Source organism: Saimiri boliviensis, chromosome 9 (assembly GCF_048565385.1).
Source record: "Saimiri boliviensis isolate mSaiBol1 chromosome 9, mSaiBol1.pri, whole genome shotgun sequence".
Lineage (NCBI taxonomy): Eukaryota > Metazoa > Chordata > Mammalia > Primates > Cebidae > Saimiri > Saimiri boliviensis.
Genome location: NC_133457.1, coordinates 91135303 through 91158995, shown reverse-complemented (window position 1 = coordinate 91158995; position 23693 = coordinate 91135303). Strand labels below are relative to the sequence as shown.

Genomic DNA, 23693 nt, shown 5'->3' with positions numbered 1-23693 from the left:
GTGTATGAATATGCTCATTTCTCTTTATTTTCCAAACTAGATATCAGCAATCTCGTTTTTAAATCATTGCTCATATGTGTAAAAATTTCATTTTTTTTTTTTTTGAGATGGAGTCTACCTCTGTCGCCCAGGCTGGAGTGCAGTGGCACGCTCTTGGCTCCCTACAACCTCTGCCTCCCCGGTTCAGGCAATTCTGCCTCAGCCTTCCCAGTAGCTGGGATTACAGGCACCCACCACAACACCCAGAGAATTTTTGTATTTTTAGTAGAACAGGGTTTCACCATGTTGGCCAGACTGGTCTCGAACACCGGACCTCAGGTGATCCACCCACCTCCGTCTCTCAAAGTGCTAGGATTACAGGAGTGAGCCATTGCACCCAGCCAGAAAATTTCAATTGTTAGAGGAATTGTTACAGGGTTTGTTGTTTCTCTCTTGCTTTGTTTACACCATTTTCTCTTTAGTTGCTTTTAATATCTTGGTCAGTATAATTCCTTAGATTTTCTACCATGTATGGATTTAGTTTTATTTATCCTTTTTTTTTTTTTTTTTTTGAGACGGAGTTTCGCTCTTGTTACCCAGGCTGGAGTGCAATGGCATGATCTCGGCTCACCGCAACCTCCGCCTCCTGGGTTCAGGCAATTCTCCTGCCTCAGCCTCCTGAGTAGCTGGGATTACAGGCACGTGCCACTATGCCCAGCTAATTTTTTGTATTTTTAGTAGAGACGGGGTTTCACCATGTTGACCAGGATGGTCTCGATCTCTTGACCTCGTGATCCACCCGCCTTGGCCTCCCAAAGTGCTGGGATTACAGGCTTGAGCCACCGTGCCTGGCCTTAGTTTTATTTATCTTGTTCAGGGAACTGCAGATGCATTTCAAGTCTGACATTTTCTCAATCATTATGGCTTCAAATATCTCCTCTCCTTAGTCTATTTATCTCTGGAATGTCTTTTTTTTTTTTTTTTCTTTTTTCCTAGTTCAGCTGTGACTTCAGACAGGATTCTAAGAGGAGTTTCACAGTCTCTTTCCTGGGTTTTGTGGAGACTTAACTTTACCCTCTGTGTCAGCCTCTTAAAGCACTGGGTCAGCCTTAAAAGAGAACAGAAAAGGGTTGTTGTTCTATTATAAGATGCCTTCAAGTGTAATACGTTCCATTATTTTATGTAGCACAGGAAAGAAAACTGTCAAACTATTATTTTTTATTATTTTTTAGAGAGGGGGTTTCCCTTTGACACCCAGGCTGGAGTGCAGTGGCATGATCACTGCTCACTGACACCTCCAACTTCTAGGCTAGAGGTATCCTCCTGCCATATTCTCCCAAGTAGCTAGGGCTACAGATGTGCACCACTGCACCTGGCTAAGTTTAACAATTTTTTTTTTTTTTAGATGGAGTCTTGCTCTGTCACCAGGCGGGAGTGCAGTGGTGACACTCCTGTCTCAGCCTCCCGAGTATCTGGGACTACAGGTATGCACCACCACGCCCAGCTAATTTTTGTATTTTTAGTTGAGATGGGGTTTAACCATGTTGGCCAGGATAGTCTCTGTCTCTTGACCTTGTGATCCACCCGCCTCTGCCTCCCAAAGTGCTGGGATTAAAGGCATGAGCCACCGCGCCCGGCCTTTTAAATATTTTTGTAGAGAGGAGGTCCCACTATGTCACTCCGGTAGTCTCCAACACCTGGGCTCAAGTGATCTTCCCACTCAGCCTCCCCAAGTGTGCGATTACAGGCATGAGCCACTGCGCCCAGCCTCAAACTGCTATACAATGCTTTATCACTTAGAATTTCTATTTTGTTTTAAAAGAACTTTTAGACTTTAAAAAAATTCTTCTTATATTACTCTTGTGCATACAAGAAAAAATGTAAGCTACGTTGGTTAAGGCATTTCTACTGTTTCTCCACTCAGTTGCTGACACTGCCGTTTTTCCGTATACTAATGTACCCTGTGTTGTTAAGGGTGTTGATGATGCCGCGTGTTTCAATAGTGCTAGTCTATTGTCTCTCGAACTTCTTGCAGGCCTCTGCTACCCATTTGTAAGTTTTGATGTTGGCACTTTCTTGCTTTATGTGTGATGGACAACCCATTTGCATGCATCTCAATATCAAAACATAATACAGCATCATCTGTTTGTGGGAATTTTCCTTTCTTGGGTCCCTTAAAATCTCAGTTCCTTCACAAAATGTGGAATGTGTTCATTCCCCCAGTGAGGAACATTTGCTTCACTAAAAACAAATGCATATGCTCCACTACTCTGTTTCAGTTCTGTCTGCTTACATAATAACATTTTGGTTTAATGCCAAATCACTGGATTAGATTTGAAGACATTTTAAATGTCAATTAAATTCTACCCATGTGGGACCTACATGAATTTATTTTTGCTATTATAAAAGTGATTTGTTCCTAAAAATGTCGAATGACAAAGAGGTGTACAGTTGTGTTAAACTCGTGCTAAACTGAAATGAGGACATAAACATGCCTCTCACTGTGGTCAGAGGCGGCCTCTCTGAGGAGATAGCATCTTGTCAGAGAAGACAGCTGTTTGGAGAGTTGGAAGAAAAACATTCTAGGCTGAGAGAATAGCATAATTATAAAGGTCCACATACTTGGAATATATTCAGACAAGTTAGATGTAGAACTCAGACTAAGTGCGAGAGTGGTGCAAGGTGAGGTTGCAGAGAGGCTGGGGTGGGCTCTTGCAGGACTTTGTAGGCTCTCTAAAAGTGCAAGCGAATGTTGTCCACAGCAGGTCTTTTATATGATCCAATTTACATTTTTTTTTGAGACGGAGTTTTGCTCTTGTTACCCAGGCTGGAGTGCAATGGCACGATCTCGGCTCACCGCAACCTCTGCCTCCTGGGTTCAGGCAATTCTCCTGCCTCAGCCTCCTGAGTAGCTGGAACTACAGGTACGTGCCACCATGCCCAGCTAATTTTTTGTATTTTTAGTAGAGACGGGGTTTCACCATGTTGACCGGGATGGTCTCGATTTCTCCACCTCCTGATCCACCGGCCTAGGCCTCCCAAAGTGCTGGGATTACAGGCTTGAGCCACCGCGCCCAGCCCCCAATTTACATTTTAAGAGGATACTTTAACATCTAGTAAACGTACTATTGAATCAGTAGAAGAAAGAATCAATTAAGTAAATTTTGATCAGATAATTGGTTAAACTATTAGAAAAGAATAAAAGCAGCTGGGCATAGTGGCACACACCTGTAATCCCAGCACTTTGGGAGGCCAAGGCGGGCAGATTACTTGAGGTCAGGAGTTCCAGACCAGCCTGACCAACAAGGTGAATCCCTGTCTCTACTGAAAATACAAAAATTAGCTGGGCGTGGTGGCACACACCTGTAATCCCCGCTACTATTTGGCCTCTAAAGTACGATTTGCAAAGAGCATTTAACAATAAAGAGAAAAATCACGTTATGAAGCAGAATAAACAAAGGTATTCCAATTTTGTAAAACTTTTATATCCGGGTGTATGTGTACAGTAAATGGAATGGAAAAGCAAGAATATAAATATTAACAGTAATTATTTGGCTGATGGTGCCACAAATAATTTTATTTTTTCTTATATTTTCTGTATTTTTTTTTTTTTTTTTTGAGACGGAGTTTCGCTCTTGTTGCCAATGGCGCGATCTCGGCTCACCGCAACCTCCGCCTCCTGGGTTCAGGCAATTCTCCTGCCTCAGCCTCCTGAGTAGCTGGGATTACAGGCACACGCCACCATGCCCAGCTAATTTTTTTAAGTATTTTTAGTAGAGACGGGGTTTCACCATGTTGACCAGGATGGTCTCGATCTCTTGACCTCGTGATCCACCTGCCTCGGCCTCCCAAAGTGCTGGGATTACAGGCTTGAGCCATCGCGCCCGGCCTTATTTTCTGTATTTTCTATACTTTTTTCAGTGAAAATGTATTGGTCAGAAAATGAATACTGGGAGAAAATGCTGTCAATTATTTTATGTAGTATCTGGCAAATTTCTTCATAAGGTAATATGTATCAGAATTATTCTCAATCCTGGCTGCACTCTAGGCTCACCTGGGGAGCTTTATAAAAGCCTATCCCACTTGGCCCTCCTCCAGAAATTCTTAGTTACTTTAGGATGGCCCCTCCATCAGTAATTTTAGCAGCCGTCAAAGTCTTTTTTTTTTTTTGAGATGGAATCTCGCTCTGTCACCTAGGCTGGAGTGCAAGTGGCGTGACCTCTGCTCACTGCAACCTCTGCCTCCCAGGTTCAAGTGATTCTCCCGCCTCAGCCATCTGAGTAGCTGAGATTACAGGCTCCCGCCACCACGGCCAGCTAATTTTTGTGTTTCTAGTAGCGATGGGGTTTCACCATGTTGGCCATGCTGGCTCAAAATTATTTGAGCCTTTCCATAGCCCAGAAGACAAATTTGAAAAACTGAGGAAGGGCTGGGTGCAGTGTGGCTCACGCCTGTAATCTCAACACTTTGGGAGGCCACGACGGGCAGATCACCCGAGATCAGCAGTTCAAGACCAGCCTGATATGGCGAAACCCCGTCTCTACTAAAAATACAAAAATTGGCCGGGTGTGGTGGCGAGCGCCTGTAGTCCCGGCTACTTGGGAGGCTGAGACAGAATTGCTTGAACCCGGGAGGAGGAGGCTGCAGTGAGCTGAGATCGTGGGCGACAGAGCGAGACTCTGTCTCAATAAATAAATAAATAAATAACTGAGGAAGATCTTAACTGCAAAATGCAAAATCATACTCACTTCCAAGCCATGTGTGGATTAAATGAGATAAGCCAACTAAAACGATTACTCAGCTCAGTGCCTAGTATACAATTAGCGCTCAACAAGTGCTAGAGACCGCTTGGCAAAGCAACGCAGATTGAAGTGTGGGTTCCACTTCCCATCATGTGATAAGTGATAATGCTTTTAATCAGGTCGGCTCACCTATCCTCTCCATTCGGCCTAACGTCTACTTACTTGCGTGAGGGAAGAGCCCTTAGCTGCTGCAAGCTCAGAGCCCAGGTCAGCAAGTATTTGTCAGGCTAGAGCCTTCGGGTGGCGCCTCTCCCCGTCGGCAACCAGTTACCTCCAGAACCAGGGCGCCAGCTTCAGCCATCTGCTTTCAAGCAGGAGCTCCCATTGGCTAATCGGACTCTGAATCGCACGCCTATTCCCGCCCCTGACGCTGCCGTCCAATGCGAGCCTCTCAACTCCGCTCCACCCCGCCCCCGTCGCCCTGTCCCTGGCGTTTTTGCGCCATTGGTCGATCTTCCGGGCCGTGATGGCGGCGCTGCGTGTGCGCACTCGCTCCGAGCCCGCCTCCGGGGAGGGGGAGTTCGAGGACCCGGGCTAGGGAAGGCAGATCCTCCTTCGCCCGGGTGAAAGGGCGGTGACGGCGCTGGGCGGGGCCGAGCTCCAGGGCTGGCTGCTCGGCTGCTAAGGGAACTGTGAGCCGTTCGGTGCCGCGCGCCTCTCGGGCGGGGCGGGGCCGGCCGAGGGAGTCCGCGCGTGCCCGCGCTGAGCTGCCAGCTCTGGCTACTGCGCTGCTCGCTCGCGGCGACGTCGGGCAGGTTTTTCCAGGATGACCGAGCTGAGGCAGAGGGTGGCCCACGAGCCGGATGCGCCGCCCGAGGACAAGGTAGCGGCAATCTCGGGGTGGGCGCGGCCGGGACAGCGGCGCATCCAGGAGGCCCGCGGGGGACGCGCGCAGGGGGCTCCTCTCGTCCTGTGATCCAGAGTCGCGGCCGACGGCGGCCCCGGGCCCGGGCAGCGCGATGGGTCCTCGGGTGCCTAGCCTTTGCGGCGCGCTTGTCAGGGATTGGCGGGGTCGGAGTCCAGGCTCAGGGTCTGACTGGGGTGGCTCCCCTGGGGCGCAGGAAGGAGCTCGCCTGGAGTGGCGCACGGCCTCCTGCCTCGCTGGGCTGACTGCGGGAACCCCCTCTCCCCCACCTCCCTGAGGCCTTCCTGGAGGTGAAGATGCGCAGAGCCTTCTCAGGCGGCTCCTCTGACCACGACTTAGGCTCTCCGTTCCCTTTTACAATGTTATTATTTTGGGGGGTGGGGGAATCGGGACAAGGCCATAGCATTTGCCTCCTGGGATATGTAAATCCTTTCTTGGACACGAGCTTTGAGCAGAGAGGTGTGTTACGTAGTGAGCCACCCCGTCATCAGCAGGTGTTGGAGGGGGGTCCTCCTAGTTGATGGGTTGTTTCCTCTGCCCTGTGGGCTCTGGTAAGTAGGGGAGGAGAGTAGGAAGGAGGCCATCTTGGCGGGGACAGCGGCTGGGGGTGACGGGTGTGGGAATAGATTCCTTTGGGTGAAGTGAAAGGTCTGTGTAGGGGAGTTGAGGAAGGTAGGGAGTACTTGTATTTCTGTGGACGTTGAATGGCAGCGTAGGACTTTGTAGTTGTAGTTGTGCTTTCCGAGATAGCAGTGGTCAGAGTACTGTATTTGAAAAACTGATCTGGCGGTGATGTGCAGAATGGATTGAGGGAGCTTGGACCCGAATGAGGGAGACCGGTTCACTTGGGGATTGCCCATGGGTGACCTGTAGGTGTTTTCTTTGGCCCACATGCTGCCTTAAAAATCAGAAAATTTCTCCTAATAATCTAAGTTCTTGCCTGTCTTAGATAATTGGAGGGTCCACCATCACTTTCTCACCTGATTAATGATTGGCTGGAGCTGAGGATCATCTGTTCCCACCAATCCCTCTTGCCTTACACCAGACTCATGGCTTCTCCTAATGCAGCCTGTTAACTTTTTGATGACTGGAAGAAAGGGACATTAGGGAGACACCAAGAAGGAAGAAAGCACAAGATTTGGTGACAGGATGTCAACAGAGCAGTTACACTAGGAGGAATGTTTTGGGTGAACGATAATGATTTTTTTTTTAAAACAACTTTCGTGTTATTGCAATTGACAGTGGACCATCCAAAGAAAACTGTTCATTCTGAATTTTAGAAAATGTATTTTGGCCAGGCACAGTGCTGCACACCTGTAATCCTAGCTACTAGGGAGGCCGAGGCAGGATGATCGCTTGAGCCCAGGAGTTTGAGATCCTGTCTTAAAAAAAACAAAAACAAAGCCGGGCGCAGTGGCTCAAGCCTGTAATCCCAGCACTTTGGGAGGCCGAGGCGGGTGGATCATGAGGTCAAGAGATCGAGACCATCCTGGTCAACATGGTTAAACCCCGTCTCTACTAAAAATACAAAAAATTAGCTGGGCATGGTGGCGCGCGCCTGTAATTCCAGCTACTCAGGAGGCTGAGGCAGGAGAATTGCCTGAACCCAGGAGGAGGAAGTTGCCGTGAGCCGAGATCGCGCCATTGCACTCCAGCCTGGGTAACAAGAGCGAAATTCCGTCTCAAAAACAAAAACATGTTTTGGAGAAAATTTAGGGTTAGGGCTAAGGATTTAGTAGTCGCTTGCAGAGACAAGAGACTTTGAAGTCTCTAATTTTTCAGTGGGCTCTTCTGGTTCAGCCTGAAAGAATTCTGACTTACCTTGTTACTGCTAATCAGTGATTATGCAAATATTTGGAGGCTCTGTTTAAGGTGAGATCATACTTGATGTCACTGGGACTTTGTGGATCTAGAAGGTACGAGAAGAGGGAGAAGAAAGAAGGCATGAGAGCTGGTGGGCCATGTTTTTGAAAAGCTAACTGTATACAATAGTTAGAATGTAAAAAAAAAAAAAACCAAAAAAAAAAAAAAAACCAACCATGGGGTTATGAGATGGAACATAAAGATTCTACCCTTCTTTCTGGACTCCTTGGATCCATCCCCAGAGATAAAGTGCCTGTTGGTCTTACTCTCACATCCCATACTTTTGGAGGGAGGACAGGAGGAGCTGTCCAGCTAAAGATGCACTTATATCACTTATACAGAGACATAATGCCTGGGGTCATGAGGTCCACTTGTTGCATCTTGTTCCTTAAAAGACAGCTGCTATGCACTCTGATACTCATTACTCAGAACAAGGCAATCAGTCTCTCACTCCATCATCCCGAACTTCTGAATTGTCATGCATGGGACTTTTAATAAGGGCATGTTTTAAAAACTGTGAAATCTATTACTTGTCTTTGAATGTATATAGTAAACCTTTTTTTTTAATTTTTATTTTTTTGAGGCAGAGTTTTTTGCTCTTGTCGCCCAGACTGGAGCACAATGGTGCAATCTCAGCTTACTACAACCTCCGACTCAGCCTCCTCAGTACCTGGGATTACAGGCACCTGCCACCACGCCCGGCTAATTTTGTATTTTTAGTAGAGATGGGGTTTCACCATGTTGTACAGGTTGATCTTCAACTCCTGACCTCAGGTGATCCACCCGCCTTGGCTCCCAAAGTGCTGAGATTACAGGTGTGAGCCACTGCAGCTGGCCCATAGTAAAGTTTTTTAAAAAATCCTGATTTATTCTGTTTCATAGTTTGGGAAAAGTCTACTTCCATGCCTTTGGCTTTGCCAATATTCTTGTGTTAGAACCCAGGGAAATTAGAAATAATAAAACAGGGTTGCCTTTTTAAGGAAATGCATTATGAAATGAGAACTTTTTTTATTTCATAGTAGAAGAATCCAGTAAACCATGTTCAAGTCAGTATTTTAAAAGCTCTGGAATCAATTTGAAAGATTCTTCAAAATGTTATAGTTGCTTAACTGCCCTGGCAAAACTTTCTTGTAAATGGATAATCACTAGTATCAAAAATAATCTGGGCCGGGCGCAGTGGCTCAAGCCTGTAATCCCAGCACTTTGGGAGGCCGAGGCGGGTGGATCATGAGGTCAAGAGATCGAGACCATCCTGGTCAACATGGTGAAACCCCGTCTCTACTAAAAATACAAAAATTAGCTGGGCATGGTGGCGCGTGCCTGTAATCCCAGCTCCTCAGGAGGCTGAGGCAGGAGAATTGCCTGAACTCAGGAGGCGGAGGATGCGGTGAGCCGAGATCGCGCCATTGCACTCCAGCCTGGGTAACAAGAGCGAAACTCCGTCTCAAAAAAAAAAAAATAATAATCTGGAGAATGTTTATTTATAAAAGTCATAGGCACCGGGCGCGGTGGCTCAAGCCTGTAATCCCAGCACTTTGGGAGGCCGAGGTGGGCAGATCACAAGGTCAAGAGATCGAGACCATCCTGGTCAACATGGTGAAACCCTATCTCTATTAAAAATACAAAAAATTAGCTGGGCATGGTGGGGCGTGCCTGTAATCCCAGCTACTCAGGAGGCTGAGGCAGGAAAATTGCCTGAACCCAGGAGGCGGAGGTTGCGGTGAGCCGAGATCGTGCCATTGCACTCCAGCCTGGGTAGCAAGAGCGAAACTCCGTCTCAAAAAAAAAAAAAAAAAAAAAAGTCATAGGCTGGCTGTGGTGGTTCACACCTGTAATCCCAGAATTTTGAGAGGCCTAGGCGGGTAGTTCACAAGGTGAGTAGATGGAGACCATCCTAACATAGAGAAACCCCATCTCTGCTAAAAATACAAAAAAAATTAGCCTGGCATGGTGGCACGTGCCTGTAGTCCCAGCTACTCGGGAGGCTGAGGCAGGAGAATTGCTTGAACCCGGGAGGCAGAGATTGCAGTGAGCCGAGATCATGCCACTGCACTAGAGCCTGAGCAACAGAGTGAGACTCCATCGCAAAAAAAAAAAAAAAAAAAAAAGTCAGAAGGTATTTTGTTATATTTAGCATCTGAGAATGGAATTTTCAAAGCCAATTGCTAATAAAGGAAATGGTCTCCTCTGGGAACTGTGCTTATAATTTTAAAGTCCCAAGGCACAGTATAGTTGCCAATCTAAGAAACTTGGAGTTTAGGCTTTGGGAATGATCCTCTTCCTGCCAAATGTATTTTTACAATGGAGCTTAGGAAAGGGAAGGATGAGATGTGGTCTGAAAGATTGGTATCTTAAAATTTATAATTGAGTTGGCATTTCAGGAGATTTTGTTTTGTAAGTTAGAGAAAAGGTTCTGGGGTTTTCTGCTTTACTTAGTTCCCGAGGTGCTATTTAAATTAGAGCTTTACTTATTTCAAGGCTTCCTTTCTAGATAGGTGAAACCCATATGGAGAGGAAAGAGTGACATAATTTAGAAAGGGGAGTTTAAATTTTAACTGAAGATAGCGTTTAAAAGCAGGGGCTTGAGTCAGTTACATCTGCCTTGAGCCTGGGCTCTGCCACATAGAGGCTATGTAACTTTGAGCAGATCACCGAAGCTGTGGCAGCCTCAGTTTGTCCATCATTAATATGGGGTGATAAAATTGTGTGTGCTTCACAGGATATTCATATGGATTAAATGTATGTATGGGTTTACAGCAGAGCTTGTCACATTGTAATAATATGTTAGCTATTGTTGCTACTGGTTAAAATAGATTTTTATAGGAAAAAACTTTAATATTCATCTTATACTCTTAGAAGGTGATTAAATCTTCAAGTTACATGTATTTGCAGACTCTATTCATATTAATTACCTTTTTTTTTTTTTTGAGACAGAGTTTTGCTCTTGTTACCCAGACTGGAGTGCAATGGCGCGATCTCGGCTCACCGCAACCTCCGCCTCCCAGGCTCAGGCAATTCTCCTGCCTCAGCCTCCTGAGTAGCTGGGATTACAGGCATGTGCCACCATGCCCAGCTAATTTTTTTTTTTGTATTTTTAGTAGAGACGGGGTTTCACCATGTTGACCAGGATGGTCTCGATCTCTCGACCTCGTGATCCACCCACCTCGGCCTCCCAAAGTGCTGGGATTACAGGCTTGAGCCACCGCGCCCGGCCCATATTAATTACCTTTTAAGGAAAGTTTTATAGAAAGGACTTAGCCTTCTATGACCTATCTTTTCAGTTTATTTTCTTGCTGAATTTTTCAGTACGCCAAATCACAATCAAACTTTTAACTGTAGAAGGACCACTGAACATTGCTGTGTCTTCTTTTATAACTAAAAATGGTTTTCAATAGACTTTGAGATTGAACTACTGAAATAAAATATTAAAGAGCTATAACTACTTCAGGTGTAGGAGAAATGCTTAATTTTTTTCAAGAAAACTTTTTTAGTTTGAGAAATAATTTGGGAGTTGAAATATCAGTAAACCTTAACTATAATTTCCAGGCTTAACAGGGAGAGGAGGTGAAAGATTGTTTTGTCATATAACTCAGTATCTTATGTGTCTTATTTTTGTTGTTCAGCGTGATTTTATTTTATTTTATTTATTATTATTTTTTTAAAATATGGAACGCTTCACAAATTTGTGTGTCATCCTTGCACAGGGGCCATGCTAATCTTCTCTATATCGTTCCAATTTTAGTATATGTGCTGCCGAAGCGAGCACCAGCGTGATTTTATTTTAAAAACTCAATTACTTCATGATTTTTCACTATTTAAAGTTAGTTTTTCCAAAATCTATTTTTAAAAAACGTTTTGTGTTTGCACAAATTAATATGGTATTTCATTAGAAGAATTTTTATCATCTTTTGAAGGTGTTAAATTGCTCTCCTTGGTTGTTAGGACTAGAAGGGCCTTTAGAGGTGTTTTTTATTTTTAGGGACAGGGTCTCACCTTGTTGCCCGGGCTGGAGTGTAGTGGCACAATCATAGCTCGCTACAGCTTTAAACTCCTGAGCTCAAGCCATTCTCCTGCATCAGTCTCCAGAGTAGCTTAGGACTACAGGCCCAAGCCGTGGCACCTGGATTGAGGTAGTTATTTTATAGAAGAGGATACCACAGCTCAGAGAGTTTAAGTTATTAGCTCAAGATGACGTAGCTGGTTAGATACAGAGCGGTTCTTACTATGAAGGTCTTCTCATTCCCGGTTGTTGTTTTTTATTTTTTTTCTCATAGAATTAATTTACAGACTTTAAAAGCTTCTGTATTGATTAACATTGATAGGTAAAATACCCAAATATTACCTATTTTTCTTATTTGGCTACAAAATCAGAAAAATACTATATAAGTCATTCAAAATGTTAAATGTTAGAAAGTAAAGTCTTAGGGAATAAATGTGGAGACTCTGTGAAGAAAAAAATTTATATTTTTTGGCAGAGAAAGTTGATTAGGCTCAATTTTCCTGGTTACTAGGTGACTATGATTTATAAATTTTTAAGCACTTTCCTGGGAGTGGCCACTCTGGTATCCTCAAAAGGCACTCCCAGCGCAGTGCTTGAAAACCACAAGGCGCCTCATCCAGGCCGCAGGTGAGGCTGCTTAGAAGAAATGCTTTCCAGTTAGTGACTGTTAGCATGAGAACCATTTATTCTAGCAAAAAGCAGTCATTCAGTAATCAACATTTCTCTTTAGAACATTCACTGACTTCAGGATCTACTAGGGACAGTATCTGCATTTCTGAGAGGGGCTGGTATTATCAGTGTTCATAAGTGTCGTGGACCGTCCGGACGGGTAGGCACGTCTGCCCGGGGGTCTCTCGACCTGCAAGAGGGTCCCAATACCTGGAAGAGGGAGTGCGCCTGAGAAAATAATAAATACAGAGAGAGAGAAAGCGAGGCGTCTGGAGGGCTGATAGGCTGTGCCTAAACAGCAAATTTTATTTTTCAAAGGCCAGGAATAAATACACTTTCTTGGCTCTGGTTTACCTCATAGTAAGAGGAATGTAAATGTATGCCTCACATGGCCTATACAATAGAGAAGTCAAATACACAATGGTTGCAAGATGAAATGTAAATGTATACCTTATATGGCCTATACAATTGAAAAGTCAGATACACAATCAGTGGTTGTAAAAAGTAACAGTTTCCTGTGATCACAAAGCTTGTTTACATCCAGGCATTATTCCTCCTGGCTGCAGGTATCTCTGGTTTGATCTTGTTTTAGGACTGAGATGTGAAAAGGTTTTCTGGTTTTGCTTATCAGAATATCTTTTAACCGGATTCTCCTTTGTCTACTCCTAACTCAACTTAATTTCCCCATTCAGGAATCTCTGAGTCAGGAATCAAAGCCATCCCTTATGGTGGTATTTGCTTTGTAAATACAGTTAAACCATTATCTAGGGTACAAGGCAGTCTGGTAAGTAAGGTTTAAGGATTATTCTTAAAGTCATAAAAAGGTTAAAAGCAGGAACTGGTTGCCGGTAGGGGGTCACTGGGTCTAGCAGCAATGCATAGTTTTAGGCCCAAACGATATTGTGGTTGATATTAGAAACTGATCATTCATCTTTCAGTTCCTATATTTCCGGATAGCTCGACTGCCTCCAGTAGGAAACTGTGTTTGGGATCAAACTCACCGTATAGTGAGACTCACGCCTTTTAGGGCTCTCACATGGGAGTGTTCCCCACACATAAGGATATTATTCAGAATTTTATACCCGTTTTGACTCCACATAATCAGTTTTTTCCCTACTGATTTGAATAAATAATATAACCTTTTAAAATCAATCATATTTTAAGAGTTTTATGTCTGAGCACCTAAGCATCAAAGACAGGGTTCTGGATGACGTTGACTGCATTTTTATATTGATTGATTGATTGAGGTGGAGTTTCTCTCTTGTTGCCCAGGCTGGAGTGCCATGGTGAGATCTCGGCTCACAGCGACCTCTGCCTCCTGGGTTCAAGCGATTCTCCTGCCTCAGCCTCCCACGTAGCTGGGATTACAGTCGCCCGCCTAATTACTGAACTAATTTTTATATTTTTAGTAGAGACGAGATTTCACCATCTTGGCCAGGCTGATCTCGAACTCCTGACCTCTGATGATCCACCTACCTCAGCCTCCCAAAGTGCTGGGATTACAGGCATGAGCCACTGTACCCAGTGGACTGCATATTTAAATGGATAAGGTAGAAAATGATCCTGAGAGTCTAACAACTGATGGATATTGGAACATAATACTTGATAAAGTCATTCAGAATAAGTTTGACAAACAAGAAGGTTGTATAAAACCTGCACTGCACTACTAATGTAAAGCATTTCCTCTCTCTCACTTAATTCTCAACCTTACAACTGCCAGAAATTATATAATCTTGAATATATTTGATAAACTTTTAAAAATGAATATAACTAATTTTTTTTAAATTTTTATTTGTGTGTGTGTGTGTGTGTATATCTATATCTATATCTATCTATCTATCTATATATATATATATATATATTGTAATAGAGACAGGGTCTTACAATATTGCCCAGGCTGGTCTCAAACTCCTGGGTTCAAGTGATTCTCCCACCTCAGCCTCCCAAAGTACTGGTACAGCATGAGCCACCGAGCCTAGCCATTCTAATTTCACAGTGCAGATAATAATCCTTTAAACTGTTTGAAAACATCTCTGTGTTACTATTTCTGATTTTCATACTTTTCCATCTTTTCTAGGATCCACATAGTTGGAGGACGTTCCTCTCCACAGCTTGTTAGCCTACATTCTGTGTTGGTTAGGCCTCTCAGGCCTTCTGGACTGGCACTAGAGGCTGTTGGCAGTGAAAAAGGACAGGTGTTTGTGTATCATACTGCCTTTGGTTCAGAAAAGAGACAGACACTGACTCCTCACTATTAATTTTGCCAGGGTCTCCTTGGAAGAATGCTGATTTGTTCTCGGCATTGGGCAGAGTTCCTGCCTTCCAAGTCTTGTCAAGTGGTGGTTACTTGGTTGGGGTAATAGTGAGGCACCCCCTCCCCACCCCCACATGTGGTTCCCACCAGGCAGCTTCCAGTGCCAGTCACTGATCTTTGTTCTCATGTTGTTTGCCCCAACAGTAGGGATGGCATTGAGCCTGCTAAGTTGAGTGACCTTTTAAAGAAAGTTAAACTTTGTTGTTATTTTGAGTAGGCAATGTGTGTGGTTCAGAACTTGAAGGGAGCAAAGGTACTCTGTGAAGGTTCCCTTTCTTCCACCTGCTTCGCCCAGGGACAGCCTCATGGCACACTGTGGTTATCACGAGCACTGCCGTCTGTGTGGAAGGACCTGACCTGTCCTACCAAAGTCGGACATCTTTTTGATTTGTTGCCTTTGGCAGCAGATCCTTTGTATTAGGATCACCATAGGGCCAGCTTGGGGCTTCTCTGTGAAGACTTTGCTGAGGTTTTGAGAGTTCTTGGGACTTGGGATTTATAGGCAACACTCTCTGCCCCTGGGTCTCTGATGTGGAGAGGATGTCTACCATTGACACTGAACCCATGAGGGGGCAACTCTCTGAGCTTTGTCTCCACAGTCTATGCCCTGCTAATGCTGTGGTTTCAGTGGTCTACAGGACATTCCTAGGCGCATGCCCTTACAGTTCACACAAACTGATTTTGTCTCAAATCTGAATTCTCTTTCTACTCTTACCACCCTGCTCTGGTTTCTTTCTCCTGTGATAAAATCACAGATGACTCAGTTACTCTGGCTTGAAATCTATTCCTTTTTTTTTTCCTCACCCAGGGCAGTATACAGAATCTAACCAGGTGTGACCTGGAATCCTTATATCTTTGTTGCTCTTGGAGATTTCCAGGATTTGATGCATGCAGTATTGTAAACGCTTCTAAATTGAGCTCCTCACCTTTCCTGGAATCCTTATCCATCTTTTGCTCTTTCAGATTTCCCAGATTTCAGGATTTATGTTGCTTGTCTTATTGTAAACTCTGTGAATTGAGCTGCCTCCTGTTAGGGTCTGCTCTAGATCCCTCCTAGTCCATCTGCCCTTCCTATCTTCCAGGAGTTCTGAAACTACCCTAATAATTATGGGGCGGGGCTGGTGAAGGATAGAATTCTGGCTCTTTTTCATAATGCTTAAATTTTAAGATCTTCGGTAGCCTTCTCTGTCTCTTTTTCCTTCTAATTTTTATTTTATGTTCAGGGGTACATGGACAGGTTTGGTTCATGGGTAAATTGCATGTTGTTGAGGTTTGGTGTACAAATGATTTTGTCACCTGGGTAGTGAGCATAGCACTGGGTAGGTAGTTTTTCAATCCTCACCAACCTCCTACTCTCCACCCTCAAACCCTAGTGTCTGTTGTTCCCCACTTTGTGTCCCTGTGTAGCTCCCGGTTCACTCTACAAGTGAGAACATGAAATAATTGGTTTTCTATTTCTGCATTAATTTGCTTAGGATAATGACCTCTAGCTGCATCTGTGTTGCTGCAAAGGATATGATTTTATTCTTTTTTGTGTAGCCTTCTTTGGCCCCTCCCACTGCTTGGTGCCTCTGTGTCATGGATTGATTATTGCTCTTTCCTACCCCTGAGATGTGTTCTTTCTGTCACCCTCTCTCATTTCTACCTATTTTTCTACCTTTTTTTTTTTTTTTGAGACTGAGTCTTGCTCTTTCACCCAGGCTGAAGTACAGTGGTGTGATCTCAGCTCATTGCAGCCTCCACTTACCATGTTTAAGCAATTCTTCTGCCTCAGCCTCTCGAGTAGCTGGGACTAAAGATGTGTGCCACCACGCCTGGCTAATTTTTGTATTTTTAGTAGAGACAGGGTTTCACCATGTTAGCCAGGATGGTCTTCAACTCCTGAACTGAGGTGATCCTCCCACCTCGGCCTCCCAAAGTGCTGGGATTACAGGTATGCCACCATGCCTGGCCTTTTACCTATTTAAGTCTTACTTTTTCAAAATTTATCTCAGAGCCTCTCTGGCTAGAAGTGACGTAAGCATGTATTATTAATAATTACAGAAGTGGGTCGGGCGCAGTGGCTCATGCCTGTAATCTCAGCACTTTGGGAGACTGAGGTGGGCAGATCACTTGAGGTCAAGAGTTCGAGACCAGACTGGCCAACATGGTGACACCTCGTCTCTAACATAAAAATTAGCCAGGCATAGTGGTGGACACCTGTAATCCCAGCTACTTGGGGGGCTGAGGCAGGAGAATCACTTGAACCTGGGAGGCGGAGGTTGCAGTGAGCCGAGATTGCGCCACTATACTCCACCCTGGGCAACAGAGTGAGACTCCATCTCAAGAAAAAAAAATTACAGAAGTGTGTACATATGAGAATAAAATCCATCTACGCTGCTGTCATTCAGAGAAACAAATTTTTCAAATGTTTATTCTCTTCCCCACATATTGCTACTTATGGCTGTAATGAGAGCAACCATGCATCTGATAGCTTGCCTTTTTATGCTGTTGGAAGCATTATTCCACATCCTTAAGGTTCTTTGTAAATAGTATTTCAAACTTTCTTTTTATTTATTTTATATTTTTAAATTTTTTAAATTTTTTTTTTTTTTTTTTTTTTTAAGATGGGGTTTCACCATATTGGTCAGGCTGGTCTCGAACTCCTGACCTCAGGTGATCCGCCCACCTGGGCCTCGCAAAGTGCTGGGATTACAGGCATGAGCCACCACGCCCAGTTACTTTCTTTTTATTATGAAAGAAACAGGTGAAAATAAAAGATATTCATTGTGGAAGCATCAGAAAGAAAAATGATCTTCATTCTGCCATTCAGAGATAACCGCTGTTCGTGTTTTATGTATATCTTTCTTTTTAGACACGTCACACATTCCTGTACTACCATTTTATTACCCACTGGTTTTTTTAGATTTAAAATATGCCCCAGGCTGAGAGTAGTGACTTATGTAATCCTAGCACTTTGAAAGGCCAGGAGTCTGCAATAAGCCTGGGCAAGATAGCAAGACTTGTCTCTACAATTTTTTTTTTTTTTTTTTTATAGAGACAGAGTCTTGCTCTGTCGCCCAGGCTGGAGTGCAGTGGCGCAATCTTGGCTCACTACAAACTCTGCCTCCAAGGTTCAAGCAGTTCTTCTGCCTCAACCTCCTGAGTAGCTGGGATTACAGGCACACGCCACCATGCCCAGCTAATTTTTTGTATTTTTAGTAGAGACGGGGTTCCACCATGTTGCCCAGGATGGTCTGAATCTCTTGACCTCATGATCCACCCGCCTCAGCCTCCCAAAGTGCTGGGATTACAGGCTTGAGCCACCGCGCCCAGCAATTTTTGTGTTTTTAGTAGAGATGGGGTTTCACCATGTTGGTAAGGCTGGTCTCAAACTCCTGACCTCGTGATCTACCCACCTCGGCCTCCCAAAGTGCGGGGATTACAGGCGTGAGCCACTGTGCCCAGCCTCTACAAATATATAAACATATATATATATATATATATATATATATATATATATATATATATATATATATATTTTTTTTTTTTAAAGATGGGGTTTCACCACGTTGGTCAGGCTGGTCTTGAACTCCCGACCTCAGGTGATCCACCCACCTTGGCCTCTAAAGTGCTTGGATTACAGGCGTGAGCCACCACGCCCGGCCTACAAATGTATTTTTAAAAATTTGCTGAGCATGGTGGTGCGTGCTGTAGTCCCAGCTACATTGGAGGCTGGGGCAGGAGGATCCCTTGAGCCTAGGAGTTTGAGGCTGCAGTGTAGCCCACTGTACTATAGCTTTGGCAACAGAGCAAGACACTATCTGAAAAAAATACATGTGACCTAAATATTGTTTAAGTTTTTAAACATTTTAACCCAGCATTAAAAAAAATTTTTAGTTGATGTATATTTATGGGATACAGAATGATAGTTCCATACATGTATTCAGTGTATAATAATTAAATAAGGGTAATTAGCATATCCATAACCTCAAACATTTATCATTTCTTTAATTTTTTTTTTTTTTTGTGAAACAGGATCGTGCACTGTTGTCCAGGCTGGTCTGAAACTCCTGGCCTCAAGTGATCCTCCCGCCTTAGCCTCCCAAAGTGCTGCAATTACATGTATGAGCCACCACTCCCAGCCTTGAGCTGATTTTTGTGTATGGGGAGAGATAGGGTTCTAGTTTTATTCTTTGGCATACAGATATCCAGTTTTCACAGCGCCATTTGTTGAAGCGCCTGTCCTTTTCCCAATGTGTGTTCTCGGCTCCTTTGTGGAAAATCAGTTAGTTGTAAATGCATAGCTTTATTTCCAAGTTCGTAATTCTGTTCCATTGGTTTGTGTGTCTGTTTTTATTTTATTTAATTAATTACTTGTTTGGTCTTTTTTTTTTTTTTTTTTTTGACCGAGTCTCCCATTGTCACCCATGCTGGAGTACAGTGGCACGATCTCATCTCACTGCAACTTCCGCCTCCTGGGTTCAAGTGATTCTTCTGCTTCAGCCTCCCAAGTAGCTGGATTACAGGTGCTTGCCACTACGTCCAGCTAATTTTTTATATGTATTTTTTAGTAGGGATGGTGTTTCACTGATGGCCTCAAACTCCTGACCTCATGATCTGCCCGCCTTGGCCTCCGAAAGTGCTGGGATTAGGTATGAGCCATTGCACCCAGCCACAATTACTTGATTTATTTATTATTTTTGAGATGGAGTTTTGCTCTTGTTGCCCAGGCTGGAGTGCAGTGGTACCATCTCAGCTCACCGCAACCTTGTCCCCCTCCAGATTCAAGACATTCTCCTGCCTCAGCCTCCTGAGTAACTGGGATTACAGGCGCATACCACCATGCCCAGCAAATTTTTGTATTTTTAGTAGAGATGGGGTTTCACCATGTTGGCCAGGCTGGTCTTAAACTCTTGACCTTAGGTGATCCAAAGGCATCCCAAAATGCTGGGATTACAGGCATGAGCCACTGCGCCCAGACTGTGTGCCTGTTTTTATACCAATACCATGCTGTTTTGGTTGCCATAGCTTCATAGTAGTACATTTTGGAGTCAGGTAATGTGATGTCTCCAGCTTTGTTCATTTTGCTTGAGATTGCTTTGGCTATTTGGGATCTTTTGTGATCCCATACAGATTTCAGGATTTAAAAATATCTGTGAATCTGTACATTGCTTTATGTAGTATGGTCATTTTAATCATATTACAATACACTGGTGTGATCTCGGCCCACTGCAACCTCTACCTCACAGATTCAAGCAATTCCTCTGCCTCAGCCTCTTGGGTAGCAGGAATTACAGGTGCACACCACTATGCCTGGCTAATTTTTATGTTTTTTTTTTTTTTTTAATAGAGAAGAGGTTTCATGATGTTGGCCAGATGGGTCTTGAACTCCTGAAGTCAAGTGATCCACCCACCTCTGCTTCCCAAAGTGCTGGGATTGTAGGTGTGAGCCACCACTACTGGCCTGATTTCTTTTTTAAACGGTTCATTATTGGTATATAGAAATGATACTGGGCTGGGTGTGGTGGCTCACACCTGTAAACCCAGCACTTTGAGAGGCCAAGGTGGGTGGATCACTTGAGGCCAGGGTAAGGTGGGTGGATCACTTGAGGCCAGGAATTCAAAACCAGCCTGGCCAGCATGGTGAAACCTCATCTGTGCTGAAAATACAATTAGTCCGCCACACCTGTAATCCCAGGTACTTGGGTGGCTGAGGCAGGAGAATTGCTAGAACCTGGGAGGCTAAGTCTGCAGTCAGCCAAGATCATGCCACAGCACTCCAGCCTGGACAACAGGGCTGAGACTGTGTATCAAAAACAAACAAACTAAACAAATATGATTTTTGTATGTTGTTTTTGTGCTTAAAACTTTACTGAATTAGTTTATCAGTTCCAAGAGTTTCATGGTGGCTTTTAGTTTTTCTGCATGTAAGACCATGCCATCTACAAAGAAGGATAGTCTGACTTCCTCCTTTCTAATTTGGTTGCTTTCTATTTCTTTTTCTTGCCTAATTGCTCTGGCTATGATTTCCAGTACCATGTTGAATAAGATTGATAAAATTGTGCATCCTTGTCTTCTAGTGCTTAGAGGAAGGCTTTCAGCTTTTGCCTTTCAATATGATGTTAGCTACGGGTTTGTCATATATGGCTTTTATAATATTGAGGTATGTTCCTTCTATACTTAATTTGTTGAGAGTTGTTATTGTAAACAGTTGTTGAATTTTATCAAGTGCTTTCTTAGCATCAAATTTTTTTTTTTTTTTGAGACAGAGTCTCACTCTGTTTCCCAGGCTGGAGTACAGTGGTGATCTTGGTTCACTGCAACCTCCGCCTCCTGGGTTCAAGCAGTTCTCCCTGCCTCAGCAGGTGCCCACCACCACGCCCAGCTGATTTTTGTATTTTTTAGTAGAGTCAGGTTTTTGCCATGTTGGCCAGGCTGGTCTTGAGCTCCTGACCTCAGGTGATCTGCCCACCTTGGCCACCCAAAGTGTTGGGATTATAGGTATGAGCCACTGTGCCTAGCCAGCATCAATTGAAATCATCATATGGCCAGCATCAATTAAAATGATCTTACAGTTTTTGTCCTTCATTTTGTTGATATAGCATCATTTTTAGAGGTGGTGTGTCATTTCATTTTGTGACTGTGTCTCAACTTACTGAACCAATCAGGCATTTAAGGTGTTTTAAGGTTTTTGCTATTGTAAGTAATGCTGCAGGAAATAACCCTTGTTAAAACAAAGCAAAAACCTTTCTGCACATGTTCCTTTCTTTGGAATTGCTGACTCAAAGGGATGTACTTTGTTTAGGTTTTGATACAATTAATGTATTTCCTTCTCCAGTAAATTTGTAGCCACTATAACTATAAATGCCTGTCTTTGTGATCTCTCCTCCCTGCAGAGTAATGCTAGTATTCACCAGTTTCTTGATTTTAGGAGAGGCATTTTAGCCTACTGATTACAATCATAGACTCAGGAGTTGGAATGCCTGGTTTATAGCCTAGCTTCACCATTAGTTTGTGTCAGTTTTTTCATCTGAACAATAGGGCGGACAATAGTATCAACCTTATAGTATTATTCCGAGGCATTATCATTTCTTTCCTTTACAAATTGTACCTTAGAGCTAAGAAGTTGATTAAGGAAAGTTTCTCTTCATAGAATAAATGACAAAGTGATACAATTAAAATACTTAAAATTTCCAAACCCCAATGAATTAATAGGATGAGGCAGTAATCACCAATACTGCTACCATCACAGAAACAACCAAATACTATGTACCTCCTGATGGAGAAATCCTGTCATAAAATCATATTTGAGCTTGATCAAGACTAGTTCTAAGTGCTGGTTTATAGGAAATTCAAGAGAAAGAAGAACACATGGACCTGGTTGCTTTAGTAAATAAATGGCAAGGAGTAAATAAGCATGTGTGTGAATTTCTTTGTCTGTGTGTGTAAATTTCTTTATCCACGTCTGTGATTCCTGGTTTATAATTCTCAAAGCCCTTATTAAAGTCTTTTGTTGTAATGTTGGAGCACTTGGAAACTCAGAAGCAGGCATCAGAAAATAGAATCTCCCTCTCTGACCATCTCCTGCTCCCCTTTCACCTGCTCCTTTTTCTCCCCAAGGCAGGAATCTTCCCCTGCCTACCTATCTTGTAGCTCGCCATAAAAAATTATCTGGCTTTCCCTGTTTGATTGCCATAAGACCCTCATTTCAGAACCCCATAGCCTGGAGGAAAGACTGATGCACAGGGAGGCTAAGAAGAATCTGAATAGACAGGACTTGCTGTGTCTCCCCACTTAATTTGCCAGTGTTAGATCATATCCTTTTTGTTCAGTCACATTTCTGCAGTTGTCTATGCAACGTGTGCATCTAACAAAGCCTCTATAAAAGGCTTTAGAGGACAGGGTGCAGGGAGCTCCTGGGTAGCTGAACAGGTGGAGGCTTACAGAACGGCGAACAAGAATTCATTCAAGTGCTTGGGAGGTTGGTGCACTCCAACTCCACTGGGACAGAAGCTCTTGTACTGGGAACTCTTCCAGACTTCTCCCTATATATCTCTTCATCTGGCTGTATATTTGCATCCTTTAAAGCGTCCTTTGTAACAAACTGGTAAATGGAAGTAAGTGTTTTACTGAGTTCTGTGATCCATTCTAGCAAATTAGTTGAACTCAAAGGTGGCAGAGGGTCATGGGGACTCCAGCTTAATGCTGGTAGATCAGAAATTGTTGAGCCTCAGATTTGCAACTGATGGGAAAGGGGGTGGTCTTGTAGGGCTGAGCTCTTAACCCCACAAGAGGTTTCTGAGACTATCTTCAGGCAAATAGTGGCTGAAGTTAATTAAATTGGAGGGTACTCAGCTAGTGTCTGCTGCAGAATTGATTGTTTGGTGTGTGTGGAGACATCCCCAAAAAACAATTGGTCACAGAAGTCTTCTGTGATTGTTGTTACAGTGTGAGAACAGAGGAAAAAAATACATACACAATTTGATTTTTGCCACGTTCACACACTGCTCTCTCTGATTTAAAAAAATATATAAAGGAAGAGAGGGGAGAGATAGAGATAGATATGAAAGGTAAAACCTATAGATTAAAAGACTTTAGGTGCTGGTTATGTTCACTTGTGCCTATAATTCCAGTGCTCTGGAGGCTAAGGTGGGAGGATGGCTTGTGAGGCCAGGAGTTCCAGACTAGCCTGAGCAATAGAGTGAGACCCTGTCTCCTAAATGAAAGATTTAAGGCCAGGCACAGTGGCTCATACTTGTAATCCCAGCACTTTGAGAGGCTGAGGCAGAATAATTGCTTGAACTCAGGAGGTGGAGGTTACAGTGAGCCATGATCATGCCATTGCACTCCAACCTGCATAACAGAGCAAGACTCTGTCCAAATAAAAAAAAAAAACTTGAGGCATATTACGATTTCTGAACCTAATTTGGATCCTGATCCAATCTAACTGCAATAAAGAGGAATAATTTAAGTTATTGGGTAAATTTGACTATTGGATATTTAATATAAAGGAATTGTTAATTTTTTAGCTGTGATGTTGGCATGGTGATGTTTAAACATTCCTCCTATATAAAAAGCACTAACCATAAAGGAAACTGTTGATAAATTGAGCCACATTAAAATTAAGAACTTATGTTCGCTGAACTACAGTATCAAGAGTGAAAAGGAAGGGCACAGACAATGAGAAGATATTTATAACAAATGTATCTGATGCAGGGC

The 23693-nt window shown here is 43.5% G+C and overlaps 1 protein-coding gene and 2 non-coding genes across 4 annotated transcripts in view; 1 reads left to right on the top strand and 2 right to left on the bottom strand.

Annotated features, from left to right (window-relative positions):
• Window positions 1–978: 978 nt before the first annotated feature.
• On the bottom strand, window positions 979–1100 carry LOC120368000 (small nucleolar RNA SNORA26). Its single transcript, XR_005582231.1, has one exon. It is a non-coding gene; the product is annotated as a small nucleolar RNA SNORA26 (small nucleolar RNA).
• Window positions 1101–5262: 4162 nt separating this feature from the next.
• The window catches only part of CDS2 (CDP-diacylglycerol synthase 2), a 77852-nt gene continuing 59421 nt past the window's right edge, over window positions 5263–23693 (top strand). Inside the window, exon 1 of one of the 2 annotated variants that reach the window (XM_010343785.2) lies at window positions 5263–5604. In XM_010343785.2, coding sequence (XP_010342087.1) covers window positions 5548–5604 — 57 coding nt within the window. In that variant the 5' untranslated portion in view covers window positions 5263–5547. The remainder of the gene's footprint in view (window positions 5605–23693) is intronic. The other variant, XM_003933223.3, reaches the window with a different exon arrangement.
• On the bottom strand, window positions 11169–11275 carry LOC120367941 (U6 spliceosomal RNA). Its single transcript, XR_005582182.1, has one exon. It is a non-coding gene; the product is annotated as a U6 spliceosomal RNA (small nuclear RNA).